Consider the following 17174-nt stretch of genomic DNA (forward strand, 5'->3'; position numbering starts at 1 on the left):
AAAATAAACAAAAGCCTGGGTGTGATCGAAAGCAATAATCCATCTCAGAAGAACAAGCCTGTTGTACTGATCACGAGCAGGAAAATTGAAAGCAAAGCTAGTCTAAACTGAAGAGGCAACATCGAACACAAGGAACCGGAAGGATTGGTAATGAACAAGAGACTCCATGAACACAGAAGCCAGCCTCCAACAGCAAGCAAACAACAACTCAATGGGGAGGGAAAACCTGGTCCCTCGGAAGCCGCCAACCTTGACGAAGAGTATAACTCTGAATAGACGATCTGAATCCGAGAGTCGTTAAACGAGCCCAGATAACGCACTGAATCTGATGAGCCAATTGAGAGGCAGATCTCTCTTGATCAAGGAAACACCTATTATTGCGCTCCCTCCAGATGAAATGCACCAAAGCATAAAGCACCAATCTGTTTACCACCTGCCACGAGCTTTTTTCAACATGTTTGTTAAACTTATCTGACAATATTTGAAAAAGCCTTTACATGACTCTTATCTGACCTTTTACAGATAAATTTATCTGACCTCCCCCCTCAAATAAATTTATCCGATATTTTATAGATAAGCCCAAATTATCTATATGCCCTTATATAAAACCCTCACCCATTTCTTTTCACATCTTCATCTTCTTCCTCACCCATTTCTTTTCACATGTTAATCTTTTTCCTCACCATTGAACTTTTGCCTATTCATTGATTTCTTCATCTTGGCGTTTGTAGAACTTATCTTAGCACTTGCTGCCATTGTCAATCCCTAGGAGTCGAGATCGCACAACCGCCGGAACAACTTTATGTCGCCAGCAAACAAGGACGAATGATGACACTAGAATGGCGGCTAGGCGCAGTCCTCCCCTTGTTTCTCTTGCTCTATCTCATTGAAACAGATTGGGGGCTAGGTTTCGCTCAAGCTTCAAAATTTATAGTGTTTGGAATGAATGGAAATTAAAATTTAGAGTTGATTTTAAATTTTCAGATCTTCCTTTTTTGTAACACCCGGTGTTGTTAGTGTTAGAAAATAAGGAAGGTTGTTTGAAACTTTCGAAAAGTGCCCTTGAGATAAGTGGATCTATGGGAATAATGGTGCTCTCGGGGAGGGGCATTTTGGTAAATTGGGTAGCGAGACCCAATAAAAAACTAATTGGGAAAGTTGGAAATTATTCCTTAGTTAGAATGAGAATTTGTTGGGAATTAATGTTGTTTGTGCAATTGAATTGAATTGATGGAATTGTTAATTCCTAGGGGTATTTTGGTAATTTAGAGTATAAATTCCATGAGAAAATTTAATTATTGAAGAGGAAAAGTAATTGTAATTTATTATTATGCAAGAAGAAATTATTTTCCCTAAATTGGTGAATAAAGGTGGTGGAAAATTGGATGGCTTAGATTTAATGCTTGGAAGACAAGATTAGTATCTAGAGATGACACTCGGCAAAGTTTTGTTCAAGTAAAATGGTGGGATTAAATAAAGGCTTAATACATAATTTAGTCCCTGAACTAATCAAAAAAATGGCTTTAAGGATATCAACTAAGTTGTGCTCACTGTTCATCCCTAGATAAAATAATTTATATACTTTTAGTCCCTGACTTAACCGACGTTAATTGAGACGTTAACTTTGCCTCGTCACGCTGCCACGTCATCAACACGTCACTCCTCAACACTGCCACGTCACCACGGCTTAATGTATTTTTTAGTCCCTAAACTAATAAAGAAAATGGCTTTAATGATTTCAACTAAATTGTGCTCACTATTCATCCCTGAACAAAATAATTTTATACACTTTTAGTCCCTAACTTAACCGACGTTAACTGAGACGTTAATTTTGCCTCGTCACGCTGCCACATCACTCATAATATTCACGTCTGCTATCCATATTTTTATTAAAAAAAAAAAAAACAACTTCAACACACACCCAGCCATGGCTACCGGCGGTCATGGGGAGCCATTTTCCCCCCTTCTCCCTCTCTCCTCATTTTGGACCACTCTTGCCTCTGCACCTGTCATCAATTCAGTCATTACTGGTCGCTTTGGAACGACTAGGGGTCGAGGACCCTAAACCCAGCAATCAGGGAACGGCTAAGGGTTAGAGACCAAGGTTCTAGGGTTCCCTGACCCCCAATAGCTGACGGCCATGGCGGCCAGTCGCCTGACCATTAGGTTCCTGGTCCTAGCCACGGCTAGGTCGAGGAACCCAGCCTCCCCATGGCCGTGGTCGGGGAGCCCAATTGTGGAGACATTTTTTTATATATATAAAAATATGGATAATAGATGTGGATATTATGAGTGACGTGGTAGCGTGATGAGCCAAAATTAATGTCTCAGTTAACGTCGGTTAAGTTAGGACCTAAAAGTGTATAAAAAGTTTTTGTCTAAGATGAATAGTGAGCACAATTTAGTTGATATCCTTAAAGTCATTTTTTTTTATTAGTTCAAGGACTAAAAAGTGCATTAAGCCGTGGTGACGTGGCAGTAACTGAAGAATGACGTGTAGGTGACATGGCAGTGTGATGTGACAAAGTTAACATCTTAGTTAACGTCGGTTAAGTCAGGGATTAAAAGTGTATAAATTATTTTGTTCAGGGATGAACAATGAGCACAATTTAGTTGATATCCTTAAAGCCATTTTTTTTATTAGTTCAGGGGCTAAATTATGTATTAAGCCATTAAATAAATCTAAATGTTAATGGAAATTAGTCATTCATGTAATGATAGTGTTAAAATAAATAAATTCCAAATGAAAATGATAAATTGTGTCTCATTAATGCTTTGAAAATTGGGGATTTATTTAAATGGAAAAGAATTGAATTATGTCTCTCATGTGACGAGTTGAAAATAGTCTCATTAAAATAAATAAGAAAAAAATAGAAAATTTAAGAAGATCCAATGGTGGAGATTTGGTCTTGGAATATGATTTAATCCAAGGGTCATGGTTGATTCTTGAAAGTTGGCATGGATTGCCAAATAGGTGGAGATATTTATAAAGAGATGAGATGGATGGTAGAGATTTATTCTCCAAAATAAATCCATAGAGGAGATTAAATCTTGGATAGGCACATGGGTTGTGCTTTCTTTGAGTGGTTGAGATTAAGCCTTGGAAAAGGCAAAGTGATCCAAGGGTTGGGATTTAAAGAGATCAACTGGCATGGATTGTGTTTGTTTGTGTTGATGAGATTTGTTCTCCTAAAGTAAATTCAAAGGATAAGATTTAATCTTGAGACTATTAGATATAAAAGGAAAATGGAAGAAGCCTTCCAATGTTAAGGTTTGCAAATGGAGAGAAGGAAATGGGAGAAGAAAGAAAGGAAAAGAGAAGAAAAGGAAAGGAAAGAAGAAAATGAAGAAATGTAAGTATTCTTCCTTATGGTAGTATATAAGTTCTTTTTATTTCTTTTGATGGTGGCCTAGTCTTTTTAAATTTTTATTTCAAGGTTGTTATGGAGAAGAAGTCATTGGTGAAACATTAAGCATTAAGAGGTAAGGAATGACCCCATGTGGAGGTGGCCTTGCAAGTTGGTAAATATGTTTTATAAAATTTTTATGTAGCATTTGCATGTAGTGGTTAACACTTGCATGATGTGAATCTAGTGAATCTATGGCCATATGGAGGACTAGTGTTGTGGGAGGGGTAGGTTGATGCCTCAAACCTTGGTGGGTTGTGAAGATGAAAGGACCTAACTTCATTTGCATACATTTAGCATACATAATTATGTTTAAACTCATATTTACATGCATTGCACCCTTACTGAGCTTTATAGCTCATGAGATTTCATCCTCAGCTTGTAGGTTGTTCATATGCTAAGAGAAAATGGGTGTTGCAAGTTTGGGAACTTTATGATGGATTTTTGTTAGTCTTTGGCTTGTGAAGCCTAAAGCATGTATTGTAATTTATTTTTTTTTTGTAATGGCTTGTTAAAGATTAAGGCCATGGGTGTATTTTATTTTGGATGTTTGTTACGTAAGCATCAAGAGGGTTGTGTAAGCCTCATTTGTGAAATGAGAATAAAATTTTGGTTGTATGTGTGATATTTATTTTGGTGTTGGAAAATTGAGGAAATGTTGAATATTTTTATATTCATTGGGGTATTTAATTTCTTGAAAAATTTCGGGCTAAGAAGCCGGAAAAGGAAAAAAAAAAAAAATAGGAAGGGCTGGTAATAGCAGCCGGGGCCACAGTAGGCAACAACAAGGCCCAACGCGTGCGCGGGGGAGCACGAGTGTGCAACCGCGTGAGGCAGCTGTGCATGGCTCGAGGCCAGTCCGCATTGCCAGCACCTCGTTGGGCCTCGTGCGGGCCCCAGGTGCTCCAACAGACCCCGCTGGCCAATTTTTTTAAAATTTGGGATTTTTGGAGCATTTATGGATTAATTTTGGGCCCTGGAGAAATTTTTAAAATAAAGAAATTTTTCAGGCATTTTTGGAAATAAATGCCGAATTTTTGAAAAATTAAAATTATGAGTTTTTTTCTCGAAATTGAGAAAATCAATGGGTTGTTTGGAATTTTGAATTATATTGAGCTTGGTGAAATTCTTGGGAAAGAAGAAGAAATATCATAAAGAATGGAATTTTGGGCATCTTAAATGGGAATTATTTAGTCGTGTGTGGAATTTCTAAAACCCGAATTTTCTAGTCGATTTTGGGGTTAAGGGAAGGGAATGACGAAACCTAGTTTCTACCTAAGACATTTCGTGTTGAAACATAATATGCCCTTTCACGAATGTCGAGGCATGTGAGCAATTCAGTTGATTGCTCACGAGTGACACCCATAAGTGGAAGCGGAGCGTTACACCTTCATTCGATCTTCAACTTTTTAGTTCTTCTTGTAATCTTCTTCTTCGATCTTCCTTCGTCCACTGGTATGTTTTTATTTTTATTTTATATTTTATTATTTTATATTTTATTTCTACTTTTTTAAATCTTTTTAAAATCTATTTTTGAACATGAATTTAAAAAATAAAACATTATTTTTAAATTTAATTTTTATTTTTTGACAATTCACATTAATAATAAAATACCATTTTAATCATAATTTTATTGTTAATATTAACATACATTTTTGAATGAATTTAGTAATAGGAATATTTTGATAAAAAATATCTTATTTCGACACTTATCATATACATTTAATAAACATATGAAAAGAAAAAAATACAATTTTCAATGGATTTTAAAAAATTTAACAAGCAATCTAATAAAAATTTTTGAATGCTTCAATGGTTTATTTTGACCATTCAGTATTTTGATTCAGAAAACACATTCTGATCTTATCTTAATACTCTTTTATCTTGTTCAGAGTAAAAAATTTATAATACTAAAAAAATTATAATTTTTCTTAATTTTACCACAAACTCAAACCCATAATTTCCTATATACCCCTCTCACATAAATTGGAAGATTATTCTTTCACATCTCTAAATCTCTAAAAAATAATTATTGAACACATATTTTATTTTTAATTATCCCTCTTGAGACCCTCGAAAGGATTATAAATGTTATATTTATAGCATTCTTAAACTTTGCCACCACTCCAAATTACTTGGCATCTGCTTTAATTAGGTGTCTTGGCCGCCACTCAAATTCAAGTCAACCCAGCAGAAGACAAAGGCAAACAAATGAAAGAGAATGGAAGATAGGAGGCCCTACATAGGCGGGGATTAAAGTGGACAGAATATTATGCTTTTAATTATAGTAACTTATTACTAATACACCACACGGGCGAGTAGTTATGGATTGAGGGTTTGAAACTTGTTGAGATTCCTTACTTATTCTAAGTCTTGATTGAGATTAGGCTTGGAAATGTGATTTGACTTATCCCTTTGATTGGAATGCAATATCTTGATCATGATCTCCATTTATAGAAATAATTAATTAGTTTCTTAATTATGAGTCAACTTAAACACTTGATTAGAGGTCTCATCAAAGTCAGTGAGGGTCTTAGAGGGTCATGTCCTTTGGTAGCATGGCCTTTTTGCCTCAATAACTAGCAGGGGCACTACTATTTTGTCCGAGAGATAAACAAACAGGGTTATCGAAAGGCGGTAAAAAGATCAAAATATTATTGTCTATTTTATAAATTTACAAAATATGCCACTGCTAGTTACTATCTCCTCTCTCTTTTCATGGCCGTTAATGCAATTGCCACCTCGTCATTATCTTCGTCTCGTCAACTATCATTGCATCCTCAGTGGAGAATGATATAGTGGCAGTCGGTGAGACGATGATAGTGAGGTGACAGCGCCGAGGAGACAATTGCATAGACGACCATGAGAAATGAGAGTAGAAAGCAGTGAGTAGTGACACATTTTGCAAAATTGCAAAGTGAGCGAGGACATTTTGATTTTTTTACCCCCTTCAATAATCTCATATGTCAATCTTTTGAGCAAAATAGATTAATTCGACTATGAATATGTAAATGATTGGTTCTGTTATCGAATCGATTAAAATTCATTAATCTACTAAATTAAATTAGGAAACAAAATTGAATTGAACTAACCAATTAAATCAAAAAATTAAATTAACTGATAATTGAAAAAATCAAAGCCAAATCGTATAAATCGAGTTGAACCGATTAAATTGAATAAACACAACAAAATCAAAGAAAATCAAATTAATCGATAGACCGATGTCATTTTATACCTAAATTAACAAGTAGAAATGCAAAAAAAATGACTTTTTTTAAATTTCGGTTAGTTGGATTGTTCTGACCAAAAAAATTGAATTATTAAAAAATTAACCAAATTCAACTTATATAAGAAAAAAAATCAACCATTAATTAGAGTAAAACAAACTATTGCTCTCCCCAATGTATGGCCATTATTCTCTCATTTTGTTCGCGTATTACTTTCAGATATTAAGATCCATCAAATTGAATAACAAAAAATTAAATTTAATACAAAATTTTTGTCACATCATCATTTATTCAATACAGATCATTTTATATTTTGATAACAACATCCGACGGCACAGACAATAATTCATATTTGAAATTAAATAAAAATAAGAGGTTAATATTAAAAATATAAAATTTATTTAAAATTAGGAATTTAGATAAATATTTTTTAATTAGCCCATAAAATTATCCTATTTTCGGTTTTTCCCCATATTTTCTCTTCCCAGACGCGGCCTCGAAAGTATAAAATGAGTGCACTCCTTGATGCGCTCAATTTGATGCCCAAACTTCCAAATCGATCTTCAACGTTCTGAGCCCAAGGACTCCGAGCATTCGCCCAACCCCTCTCACAGGTCATCGTTGTCGCCAGAGCAACTAATTTGCAGAGAATGGAGAGTGAGGAAGAGAGCGAAGAGAAGAGAAGCTTGGTTCATCTATGCATTGAAGCGGCGTCGCAGAGCAGAGACGCCGTCGAATCGTGGCGGAGACAGCGTCGCACTCTCGAACGTTTGCCTCCTCAGATCGCCGGCGCTCTCTTCCACCGCCTCCTCTGTCGCGGCCTCCTCTATCCCTCCCTCCTTGAGTACGTCACCTTACGTTTTTACGTTTCTCATCTTTTCGCTTGACCATTTCTATTCATTTCCAAACAATATATCTATATGATATTCTTGCAATTTCTTCTCTCGAATTCGCGGTGGCTCTGATTTCCGTATCGTCTGATCTAACTTTAACCATTTTACTTCGTCAAACAATCTCCGATTTTTACCTTGAATTTGCTGTATCCCGTTTCATAGAAGCGTCAGATTTCCTTATTCTGTCATCTGAAAATTGAAGTTCAATGCATGAATTGTAACAATTTTAGTTCGTTAAACGTAATTTTGTATTTCAACTACGGTATCCTGTTTACAAGCGTTAGTTGCTCGACTTTGTTTCTCTGTGACTGAAAATTGAGGTTGAAATTTGCATGAATTGTAACTTTTTTAGTTTGATATACATAATTTTGGATATTAAGAAAGAATTTGATGCATCATGATAATACTCGTGTTCTTGTGCTGTGATCTGAAAATTGAGGCTCACATTTGCAGGAATTTGCACATAACTTTGAATTAACAGATAATCTGTAGCATCCTGATTATAAAATCTTTGAAGTTTGCACGCGTATATATGCCTATATAGTATATACATATATGAAGTAACGGCCGAATTCTATAAATATATTTATTTTTGTATCTTAACAGTTCTTTTTTGTTCTATTTTTACATGTTGTATGAATACTAGGTGTGATATTTTCAGGATCTGGAATATGTGTGTTTTTCTTTTCACTATCTGAAGACCATGCTTGTACAGTTGTACTTTGTTAAGTTATGAGTTTTATTTGGAATGTCAAACTAGGTTTGAGGATTGCAGAAACTGTAATTTGATCTGAATTTGGCCAATACCTGGATGAAATTCATGCTTGTAAGGTTGTACTTCTTTTATAACTTTGTTTTGCTGACTAGCATATGTAACAACAGACTGAAACACTAGGTCTTGGTTTTAAATGCCTAGTGTTTTTAATCTTTTGCTGAAGCTTTTACATTTCTTTCTATGTAGTCTTGGGAGACATGATTACTATTTTTTTTCTGAAACATGGTGCTACTAGTATGCAGTACACTTAGAAATCTTTGCAGAGTTATTGTGAGCAAAATTGTGCCCTCTTATATCCAGGATGATGAACTCTACTTTCTTTCTATGATGTGCTACCTTGTCTTTTTATACTTTTAAACTATCCCATATTTATTTCTGTAGAGTCTTCAAGTATAGCATAGAGGTGGTTGATCTGAGAGGTGAGAACTCTGTGGATGTGGAATGGATGACATACTTGGGTGGATTTCAGTATTTGAGTTCACTGAATGTTGCTGGTTGCTATAGAATTACTAGTTCTGCCCTTTGGGCTGTTACAGGTATGGACATTTCTTTACCTTACCACACAAGCTTCACAGATTAGATAATTTACCATTCCCCTATTCTGTTTTCCTCATTTTTTTACATGAGATCCAATTTTTCAGTCTCAATTAACGAACAAAAGGTGTAGCATACTTTTTTGTTAGTTAATGAGTGACCTAGTGATTGTAAGCACGTTAACCTCATTTCCTGGTGTTCAGTCAATTACAATAAAAATTGAATTATTAATTTGTGTTTGTGAGATTGTTCATGAGCGAGCCATCTAATGGAAGATCTTGAGTAGTGAACAAGGGGTTAAGTCAGTGACTTGATTGCTTTTTGGGGGCCTATTTTTTTCAGATCAAACTAGATTCTTTCCAGACATAGGTGGCTGATTTTGTAATTTGCTATGGGATAACTGACATACACCCCAGAATATGGCATATGAAACACCATACCCTTGAACGGTAAAAAAAAAAAGGAAAATAAAGTTCTTTATTTGAGTTGAATTCTCTAAACTACATGCATAGAATTTTAAAGAATTACGTTTTATTCATACTCTTAACTTTAAATCCTCTCCACTTTTCAAAATTCAATTCATCTTGGATTCTGTAAATGCTCTTTTTTCCCTTTTCTTGTCACAGGCGGTTGAGTTCAAGACTGCTAGTTGGCTGTTGCCATTACTACCAAATACTGTTTCCTCTGGGCCCTTGCATGTTTCTATGCATGTATGAGTGAGGGAGGGAGGGAAATTTTGTCCCACATATTATAATCTTTGCTCCTGGACTGCACCTCAACAAAACTACTAATCTACTACAGATGCTTTATTATCAGAGTGATAGGAACCAAAACAAATAAAGATACCAGTTTTTTTTTGTCATCAGAGTGATAGGACTTTTATGCCCTTTTGCTATGCAAATAAGAAAATGGTAATACCATCTAGCTGGGTATAACCATGTTTGGCATCTCAAATGGGTTGTTATAAGCCAAATCTTAATTTATCCCACATAAATGGGATAAATTTATACCAAGACCCCTTAGGTACTATATTATCCAACTTCTGTGGGATTAAATTTTTGGTATTCTTAAATTTCGGATACCAAACATAGGATAGGATTATTTAGTCCCATCACTATTTTATCACATGTTTAAATTTATCCCATCACTATTTAATCTGCATACCAAACATGCTGTTAGTGGATTATGTAATAAAATTTTAGTAGTACTAGGTTACTGTATTAGGTAAGAGTAGTTTTAGAAGCATTTTAGGAGTTTTATCAACCCTATACACTTGGCTTATTAGTGCAATTCAAAAGTATGTTTTTGACTGATTAATTGCATAAAATTATTGCTTCTTCTTTTGCTGAAAGCCCTCTCCTTTCTTTCTTCCTCTCTACATGTTTCTCCTTCTCTTCTTCCTCTTCTTCTCCTTCTTTCCCTAATTTCTTCTCTTCTTGTTTAATCTTCTGCAAGTTTCTTTGTTGTTCCGCCATCTGAAAGCCACCCTTTGCCATGTTAGAGCAAAGGCCCACCATACTTTTTGGCCAAGATTGTTTGTTTATCACTATTAGTTGTTGTCTTAATCACATTTACCATTCTTAATTGAACTAATCCTTACTTTGATCCCTATCCTTCCAAGAGTGCAACCATTACACGTTGATCAACATGAAGAATATCACAACTATTGATCTCACTAGGTGGGGGTAGGCTATATGAATTCTAGCTCTCTAATATCTCTATCTATGGCCATATCTTCTATAAGGTCATTATATCTCATGTAATGCGTAAAAGTTTCTACTAAGTTTTCTTTGATCTTTTCTTACCTCTTGTGATACAAACTTATTCCATTTCATTCACTCACCTCATAAGTGTGTCACTATTCTTTTTCTCAATGTCTAAACCATCTTAATTGCTCGTCATGTATCTTATATTTAATGGGCATCACACTAAACCATTACAATTGTAGTCATGCAGCAATATCATCTTGTCTCCCATTTATCTATGCTGAGAGGGAAGGAGAGGGAGAGAGAGCTATACAGTCTCTCACGAGAAGATGAGCAATTTTGTCATTGCAAATTCAATGGGCTAAAAAAGGAAAAGTGTCTTAAGACATATTGTAAACAAGATATGGCATTCATGTGATAAACTAATGCAACCCAATGAAACAGGGTCATTTTCATTGTTAAAATTAACTTTAGTACTTCTCAAGCAAGTCAAAGCCATGTCAAATTGCTGCCTACGTATTCTGAAACTTTTTTTAGCATAAGGAAGAATAAGAAAAACTTGGTGGAAAACTCTTGGGCATGATATGCATTAGAAGTCTTGGGATTGAGGTTTGATATGTTGTTGTAAGGAGTTCTAAATGATTTCTTACATGTGTTAGTTTTTCTTTATGGTTTCAGGCATGACTAGTTTAAAGGAGATATATCTTTCTAGGTGTTCCAAGGTTACTGATGCAGGCATTAGGCATCTCTCATCGATTCCAACTTTGGAAAAATTACACATATCAAAAACAGGTGTGACTGCTCAAGGAGTTTCACTTCTCTCTTCACTCTCGAACTTGTCTGAATTAGACTTGGGAGGTCTGCCTGTCACTGATCAGGCATTATGTTCTCTTCAGGTATAATTTCAGTAACGTAATGCTTTTAACAGGTTTCCAGGTTTAAACCCATTTTCTCGTGATTCTTTTAGCTGGTTGCTACATTGAGCCTCGTTACATTTTTCATTTTCATTCATTACCCAAGAATTTATCCCACTATGTGGATCGTTGTTACATATTTTATAATATTCACCGTTAATGGGGGAGAATACTCATTGCCTGATGTTCTGGCTGTTAGGCTTCAAGCGGCCAACAATTGATCAAAATTTCATCACTTATACAATTAAGTGATAATCACTAATCAGGTCATTGTGTTGCACTAGGAATGGCATCTGGTGTAAAATTTTGCCACATTGTTTGTTTGCATGTATTTTTATCATTAATGTTACTTTTCAAAGTTAATTGAAATTATTAATGCTGTGCCACAACCCTAGCTCGGTTATGATAAAGTGCAACTGATGATGATGATTCAATTTTGTTTGACCTTTGTTAATTGGATTGAATCAATTGTGTGGAGTTCATGGCCCTAAAAATGGGATCAAAGCCAACACTTTGTATGGGATGCACCTGCCTCCAAATGGGATGTGCAGGGTTCAGAAATAATAATAATAAAAAAAGCTATCCTTTTAAAAAGAATGGAGCGTGATGGACATCTAGAATTCTAGACATGAAGTCATCTCTTTTTGTAGTGCAATTATGTGATAGGCGTACATAATTGTTTGACTGCATTTTATATCATCCTTTTCTATTAATTGCTTTGGCACCTCCTTTTTCTGTGTCTGAGAACCAGTAGATGTGATGGTTAAAAACATTTGATTTGGTTCAAACTTGTCAAGAAAATTTTAGTTGGCCACTCTCATAAGAAGATTCATGAATGCCTATCACTAGTTGATTTAGTTGGCTGGTGGTTTCAATAACAAGAACAAAAAAGGGACTGAAACGAGACATGGATCATGATTGGAAAATATGCGAAATCATGTGTTGAACTAATCTCTACAAAATCCAACAACTACAGCTTGAAATCCACTTGCTTTGGGGTTCTATCCAAGCTTTAAAATGTTGCAAAACATGACTGGAATAGGAATGCCAGTTTGAAACTTCAATTCTTCTAAGACGTCCAAGAATGAGTATTACACTGCAATATATATAAATAACTTAGGCGAGCAGTAACAGATTGAAGTACCCAAAAGATGTGCAAACAGACAAACACCATGATAAAAGATAACCAGTATTGGTCATCTGTTAGCATGCTAAGGACACAAAACTTACATTTAAACATCTATTCAGCATTTGTCTTGGATATAACATGGAAAAGTAGTGATGTAGATTATAAGCTACTTACAAACAATCACCAAATTGGCAAGCGGCTCATAAGATGCTAACTCCTAAGTGAGTTACCAAATTGAGCTAAACAAATACATCAGAAGAGTGCTTGATCACAATATGTTCAGCTTCTTTAGCTCACTATCATCATTACAAAGATGATGGTGAGTTTGGGTCTTTTTTCTTTTGTGTTCTCTATAATTGTGCTTCAATATTGATTAAATCTCTAGTTTGATATATGTGCTTAAAAAATTATATTTATTTGATTTATAAATTTATTTGTGTAGGATTGAAAGAATTGTCTTGTTGTTTGCTCCTATTATATTTGCCAAGAAGCACAGATACAATGTCATGCCCTGACATCGTGGAAATTTTAAAATATGAATGATCTGATATGATGGGGGCATGGCAAATATAATCTCTTGTACATCTTATATAGACTGATATTTGATTCAAATGTAATGAAAAATTGCAACATAAGACTAAATAAAGAAAGTATTTCACAGCTTAGTGGTCAACACCATAGTTGCTAAGATTGCGGTACAGAGTAAATAAGTTAGCATAATAGGTGGTATGTGGCGGTAGGATTAGCCAGTATGCTATTTAGGGTCATAGTACATTTTGAATATTTACTTGGATCCACATTAAATTTATGCTAACCAAATTACATATCTTGTTTTTAATAAAAATTAATACTTTACTGATGTTTTAGGAGCAGCAAAAAGGGCCATTTACTGCCATGATATTACAGAATATTATAGAATTAGGAGCCAGAGCAGCCCTTGCACAAATAGTGAATAGCAAAAAGCCATAAAAAAGACATTGAGAAACAAAAAGAAATTGCAAGATATTACAGAAGAGTTGTTGAGGTGGTTTGCCTGCCTCTGGCAACACTCCTGGGGGGAAACAGGTTGCTGGAGGCAAGCGCTCACACACGACTTGTTTACTAGTGCATGAGAGTCATTTGTAGAAGGTTGCCAGTGTATGACATGTTTGGTGGACTGTCATGACCCCGAGGATCCCCAAGGATAGAGTAGGAAATATAATAGTATTTAGCTTACATGCATTATCATATTTTATAATTTCCTTTCCTTTTTCTATTATAGATATTTGTTTTAGCTATGGACAGTTATGATCACTGTTGTAACTGCACATGGGTGTATGTGCAATGCTGTGAGGGTATATAAGCCACAACTAGAGAGGATGGAAAAGTATGTTGAATGATAATTGAATATTCTCATTTCTCTCTCTAGAATTCTCCCCCATTCTCCCCTTCATTCCCTTCTGTAACTCTTCCTCATTTCTCTCTAATTTCTCCCCCATTTCTGTCCAAATTCTCTCTCCAATCGTTCTATTCTCGGTTCTAGTTAGAGATAGCAAATGGGCGAGCCAGCCCGCCTCCTGCTTAGCCCACCCATTTGGTGGGCTGGGCCGAATTTGGCCCACGAGGGAGGTTGGGCCGGGCCGGGCAATGGGAATTGGGGCCTAGCACGGCTTGTGGCCTTTAATAAATGGGCCAAGGCGGGTCGGGCAGGCCCGTGGGCCATTGATTTTTAATTTTTTAAACATATTTTCTTAATTTTTTTTTCTCAAATGCAACAAATATTTTTTAAAACATGTTTATAAGTAATTACAAGCGATTGTCGATTTTGTATTTTTCAATGTCCCTCTCCTTGAAGGGTGCCCAACTCCTTCATATGCTAAAAATACCTGCAAAAAACTACCCTCGGGGTTGCCCCCGAGGGCACTTCAATGCTTAAGTCAGTATGGTTTCAATAACAAACATATATTAAGATGTAAATGAATAATAGGTTATTAAATGACATTAAAAAAATAAATTGATATTTAAGTGTTGCCCAACCTCCTTGATTCCTTCAAATGGTATAAGTACCTGCAAAGAATTGCTCTTGGGATTGCTCTCGAGGGCACTTCAATGCTTAAGTTGGTATGGTTTGAAGAAAAAATAATAAAATCTAAAGTACGAGAAAATAATTAACTATTAAAATACATAAAAAAACTCAAACCAATAATTGCGGGGGGTATTCCCTTTAAGAGGAAATATCACTGTGTTATGGATGGCCCTGCACTGTCATTATGTTTTGATTCGCTAGATTCATCGTACATATCTATCCCTTGTTCGTCAAATTCAACATCCAACCAATCCTTAAAGCATATACACATTTCTAGTGTCGTATGTTGCAATCTCGATCTCTTTGGGTTGAGCACCCTATTTCTTGCGAAAAAAGCCGACTCCGATGGCACTGTGGACACCGGGTGGGTTAATAGATCTCGGGCCATGGCGGCTAACACCGGATACGTGTGTTGATTTTGACTTCACCATGACAAAATATCAAATGTATTAATTTGATCATCAGAAAATGAAGATCTCTTATTTAAATAGAATTTAAGTTCGTTAAACCCACTAGATGTTTGTGGACCGCCCTTTGGTTTTTTTGATTTAAGGTATGTGGACCACCCCCATTTTAAGAATCCCTTAGATTTCCTTTGTGAAGAAGAATTTTCACTACTAGGTTTATTACCAAAACGGGACTCATATAAATTATACATTTTAAAAATTAAATTTTGAACTTTTGTTTTTATTTCTTGTGTGTCAACCCCCATAGTCGTTTCGTAAAACTCCAAAAAATATTCAACACCTTCCCACTTTCACGTGGGATCTAATACAACTGCCATAAGATATAATAATGGTATATTAGTCCAATATTTTCTAATTTTTTTTTCCATGGGGGCTATAAAGTGTCCATATATATTTGAATCCCTATGTTCTGCAAAACAACTAACAATAGGAAATATTTCACGAATAAAAATATGTGGTAGGATATTTACAACTAGAAAATGATTTTGTTGCACTATAAAATGTGATAGGAACTAGAAAAGAAAATACTGAAACTTCTATTCAATTCATCAACTCAATCCAATTACAAGAAGAAAACTGGGCATTCGAGAGGCTCTTAATTCTCCCAAGAACTTAATACCAAAATCTCCTCCCTTATCAATATCTTCACCTTCTACATATATCCCTCTCTCCCCTCCTCAACTGCATTCTGTTACGCACACTTGTTGGGTTGTTACACAACCCAGCAATTTCCCCACTCTATCCCTTTCGCACATGGCTGGCTGTTATGCTAGCCAGCCAATTTACCACCCCACCCCTGCCTCTTGGACCTCTTTGGTAAGTCCCATGAACCAGGACCTATCATTACTTCCCCCCCCCCCCCCCCCCCCCCCCTCAACTTTCACCTTGTCCTCAAGGTGGAAAAATGGAAATTGCCATTGGATCAAAAGGTAAGGCTCCCAAGTAGCTTCCAATGGGGGTAGCTCCTTCCATTGCATGAGCACCTCTGACACATACGATAGGGGTAGAGACCGCTTGTATGCTAGCCCCCCAATCCTTTCCTTCGCCTCGTTTATGATCTCCACCTTGTCACGAACAATCAGTTTCCCTTCTAGGCTGAGAATCTGGTCAACCTCAGCAACCCCAACCATCAAATGACATCTCTTTTTAACTTTGGAGAAGAGATGGCCTCGTTCTGTTTCAGCAAGAGGAATTTTGTGCATGCATGCTTGCAGTGGCACATTCTAGGCTACATTAGGGTCATTAGATTCTTAACTGACATGAGGCTCATTTTCTGCTCTTTCTTCATAGCACTCATTCATAGTAGGTTTTTGATTTTCAACATTTCCCATTCCAATGATTACATCCTTGGTTATTGATACAACTTCCCAACCCCTTGACTTTGTCAATTGTTTCATGGCTGGCCACTTCTCAACCTCATCATGAAGTTCGCCCAAATTCCCATCAATAATTAAGATCTTTGGGTCAATACCATTGGGCTCCACAACAAAATACAAATTGAGCCCTTGACTTCTAGAAATAGGCTACCCTTCCACCATCATGACCTGCTTGGACGGGGCACCCACCCCCTCATGATGGTGAGAATACATGGGGCGCCCTCCATTATCAACCCACCCCATGTGAAATCTCTTAGAAACTAGGCTAAGAATCAAACCAGCTTCCCAGACAACCTGGACCATTGATGGCGCCCCACTCATCGATAAGATGCTCTCCTTGGATGTCTCTGGATCGGCAGTCCTTGGCATTTTAAACGGACCGATCATCGGTTGCCCTTTTGCATCGCCGGTGAACTCCCCAACACCACAGAATTTTACTTTCATCGTCTGTGGTGGAGTTAGGCCTACCACGGAATTCCGTGACAATTCCACCATCTCATTCTCCTTCATCGTGTCCTCCAACTCGTCCGAGTTCTCCACCGTGCCTTCCTGCGTGGATCCTAAGCGATTCCTCAGCAGCCCCTTTAGCTCTTCCTAGCTTCTCACTCTTGGTTTTCGTTGCTTCCACTGGAACCATGAAAATGCAACACCCTCCAAACACAATGTTGCTGCATCTAACTT

The 17174-nt window shown here is 36.3% G+C and overlaps 1 protein-coding gene across 1 annotated transcript in view; it reads left to right on the forward strand.

Moving 5' to 3' along the window:
* Positions 1-7149: 7149 nt before the first annotated feature.
* LOC127813239 (uncharacterized) overlaps positions 7150-17174 on the forward strand; it is a 35224-nt gene continuing 25199 nt past the window's right edge. Inside the window, exons 1-3 of the mRNA XM_052354112.1 lie at positions 7150-7478; positions 8684-8838; positions 11221-11438. Coding sequence (XP_052210072.1) covers positions 7285-7478; positions 8684-8838; positions 11221-11438 — 567 coding nt within the window. The 5' untranslated portion in view covers positions 7150-7284. The remainder of the gene's footprint in view (positions 7479-8683; positions 8839-11220; positions 11439-17174) is intronic.

This window comes from Diospyros lotus, chromosome 11 (assembly GCF_014633365.1).
Source record: "Diospyros lotus cultivar Yz01 chromosome 11, ASM1463336v1, whole genome shotgun sequence".
In the NCBI taxonomy this organism is placed as follows: Eukaryota; Viridiplantae; Streptophyta; class Magnoliopsida; order Ericales; family Ebenaceae; genus Diospyros; species Diospyros lotus.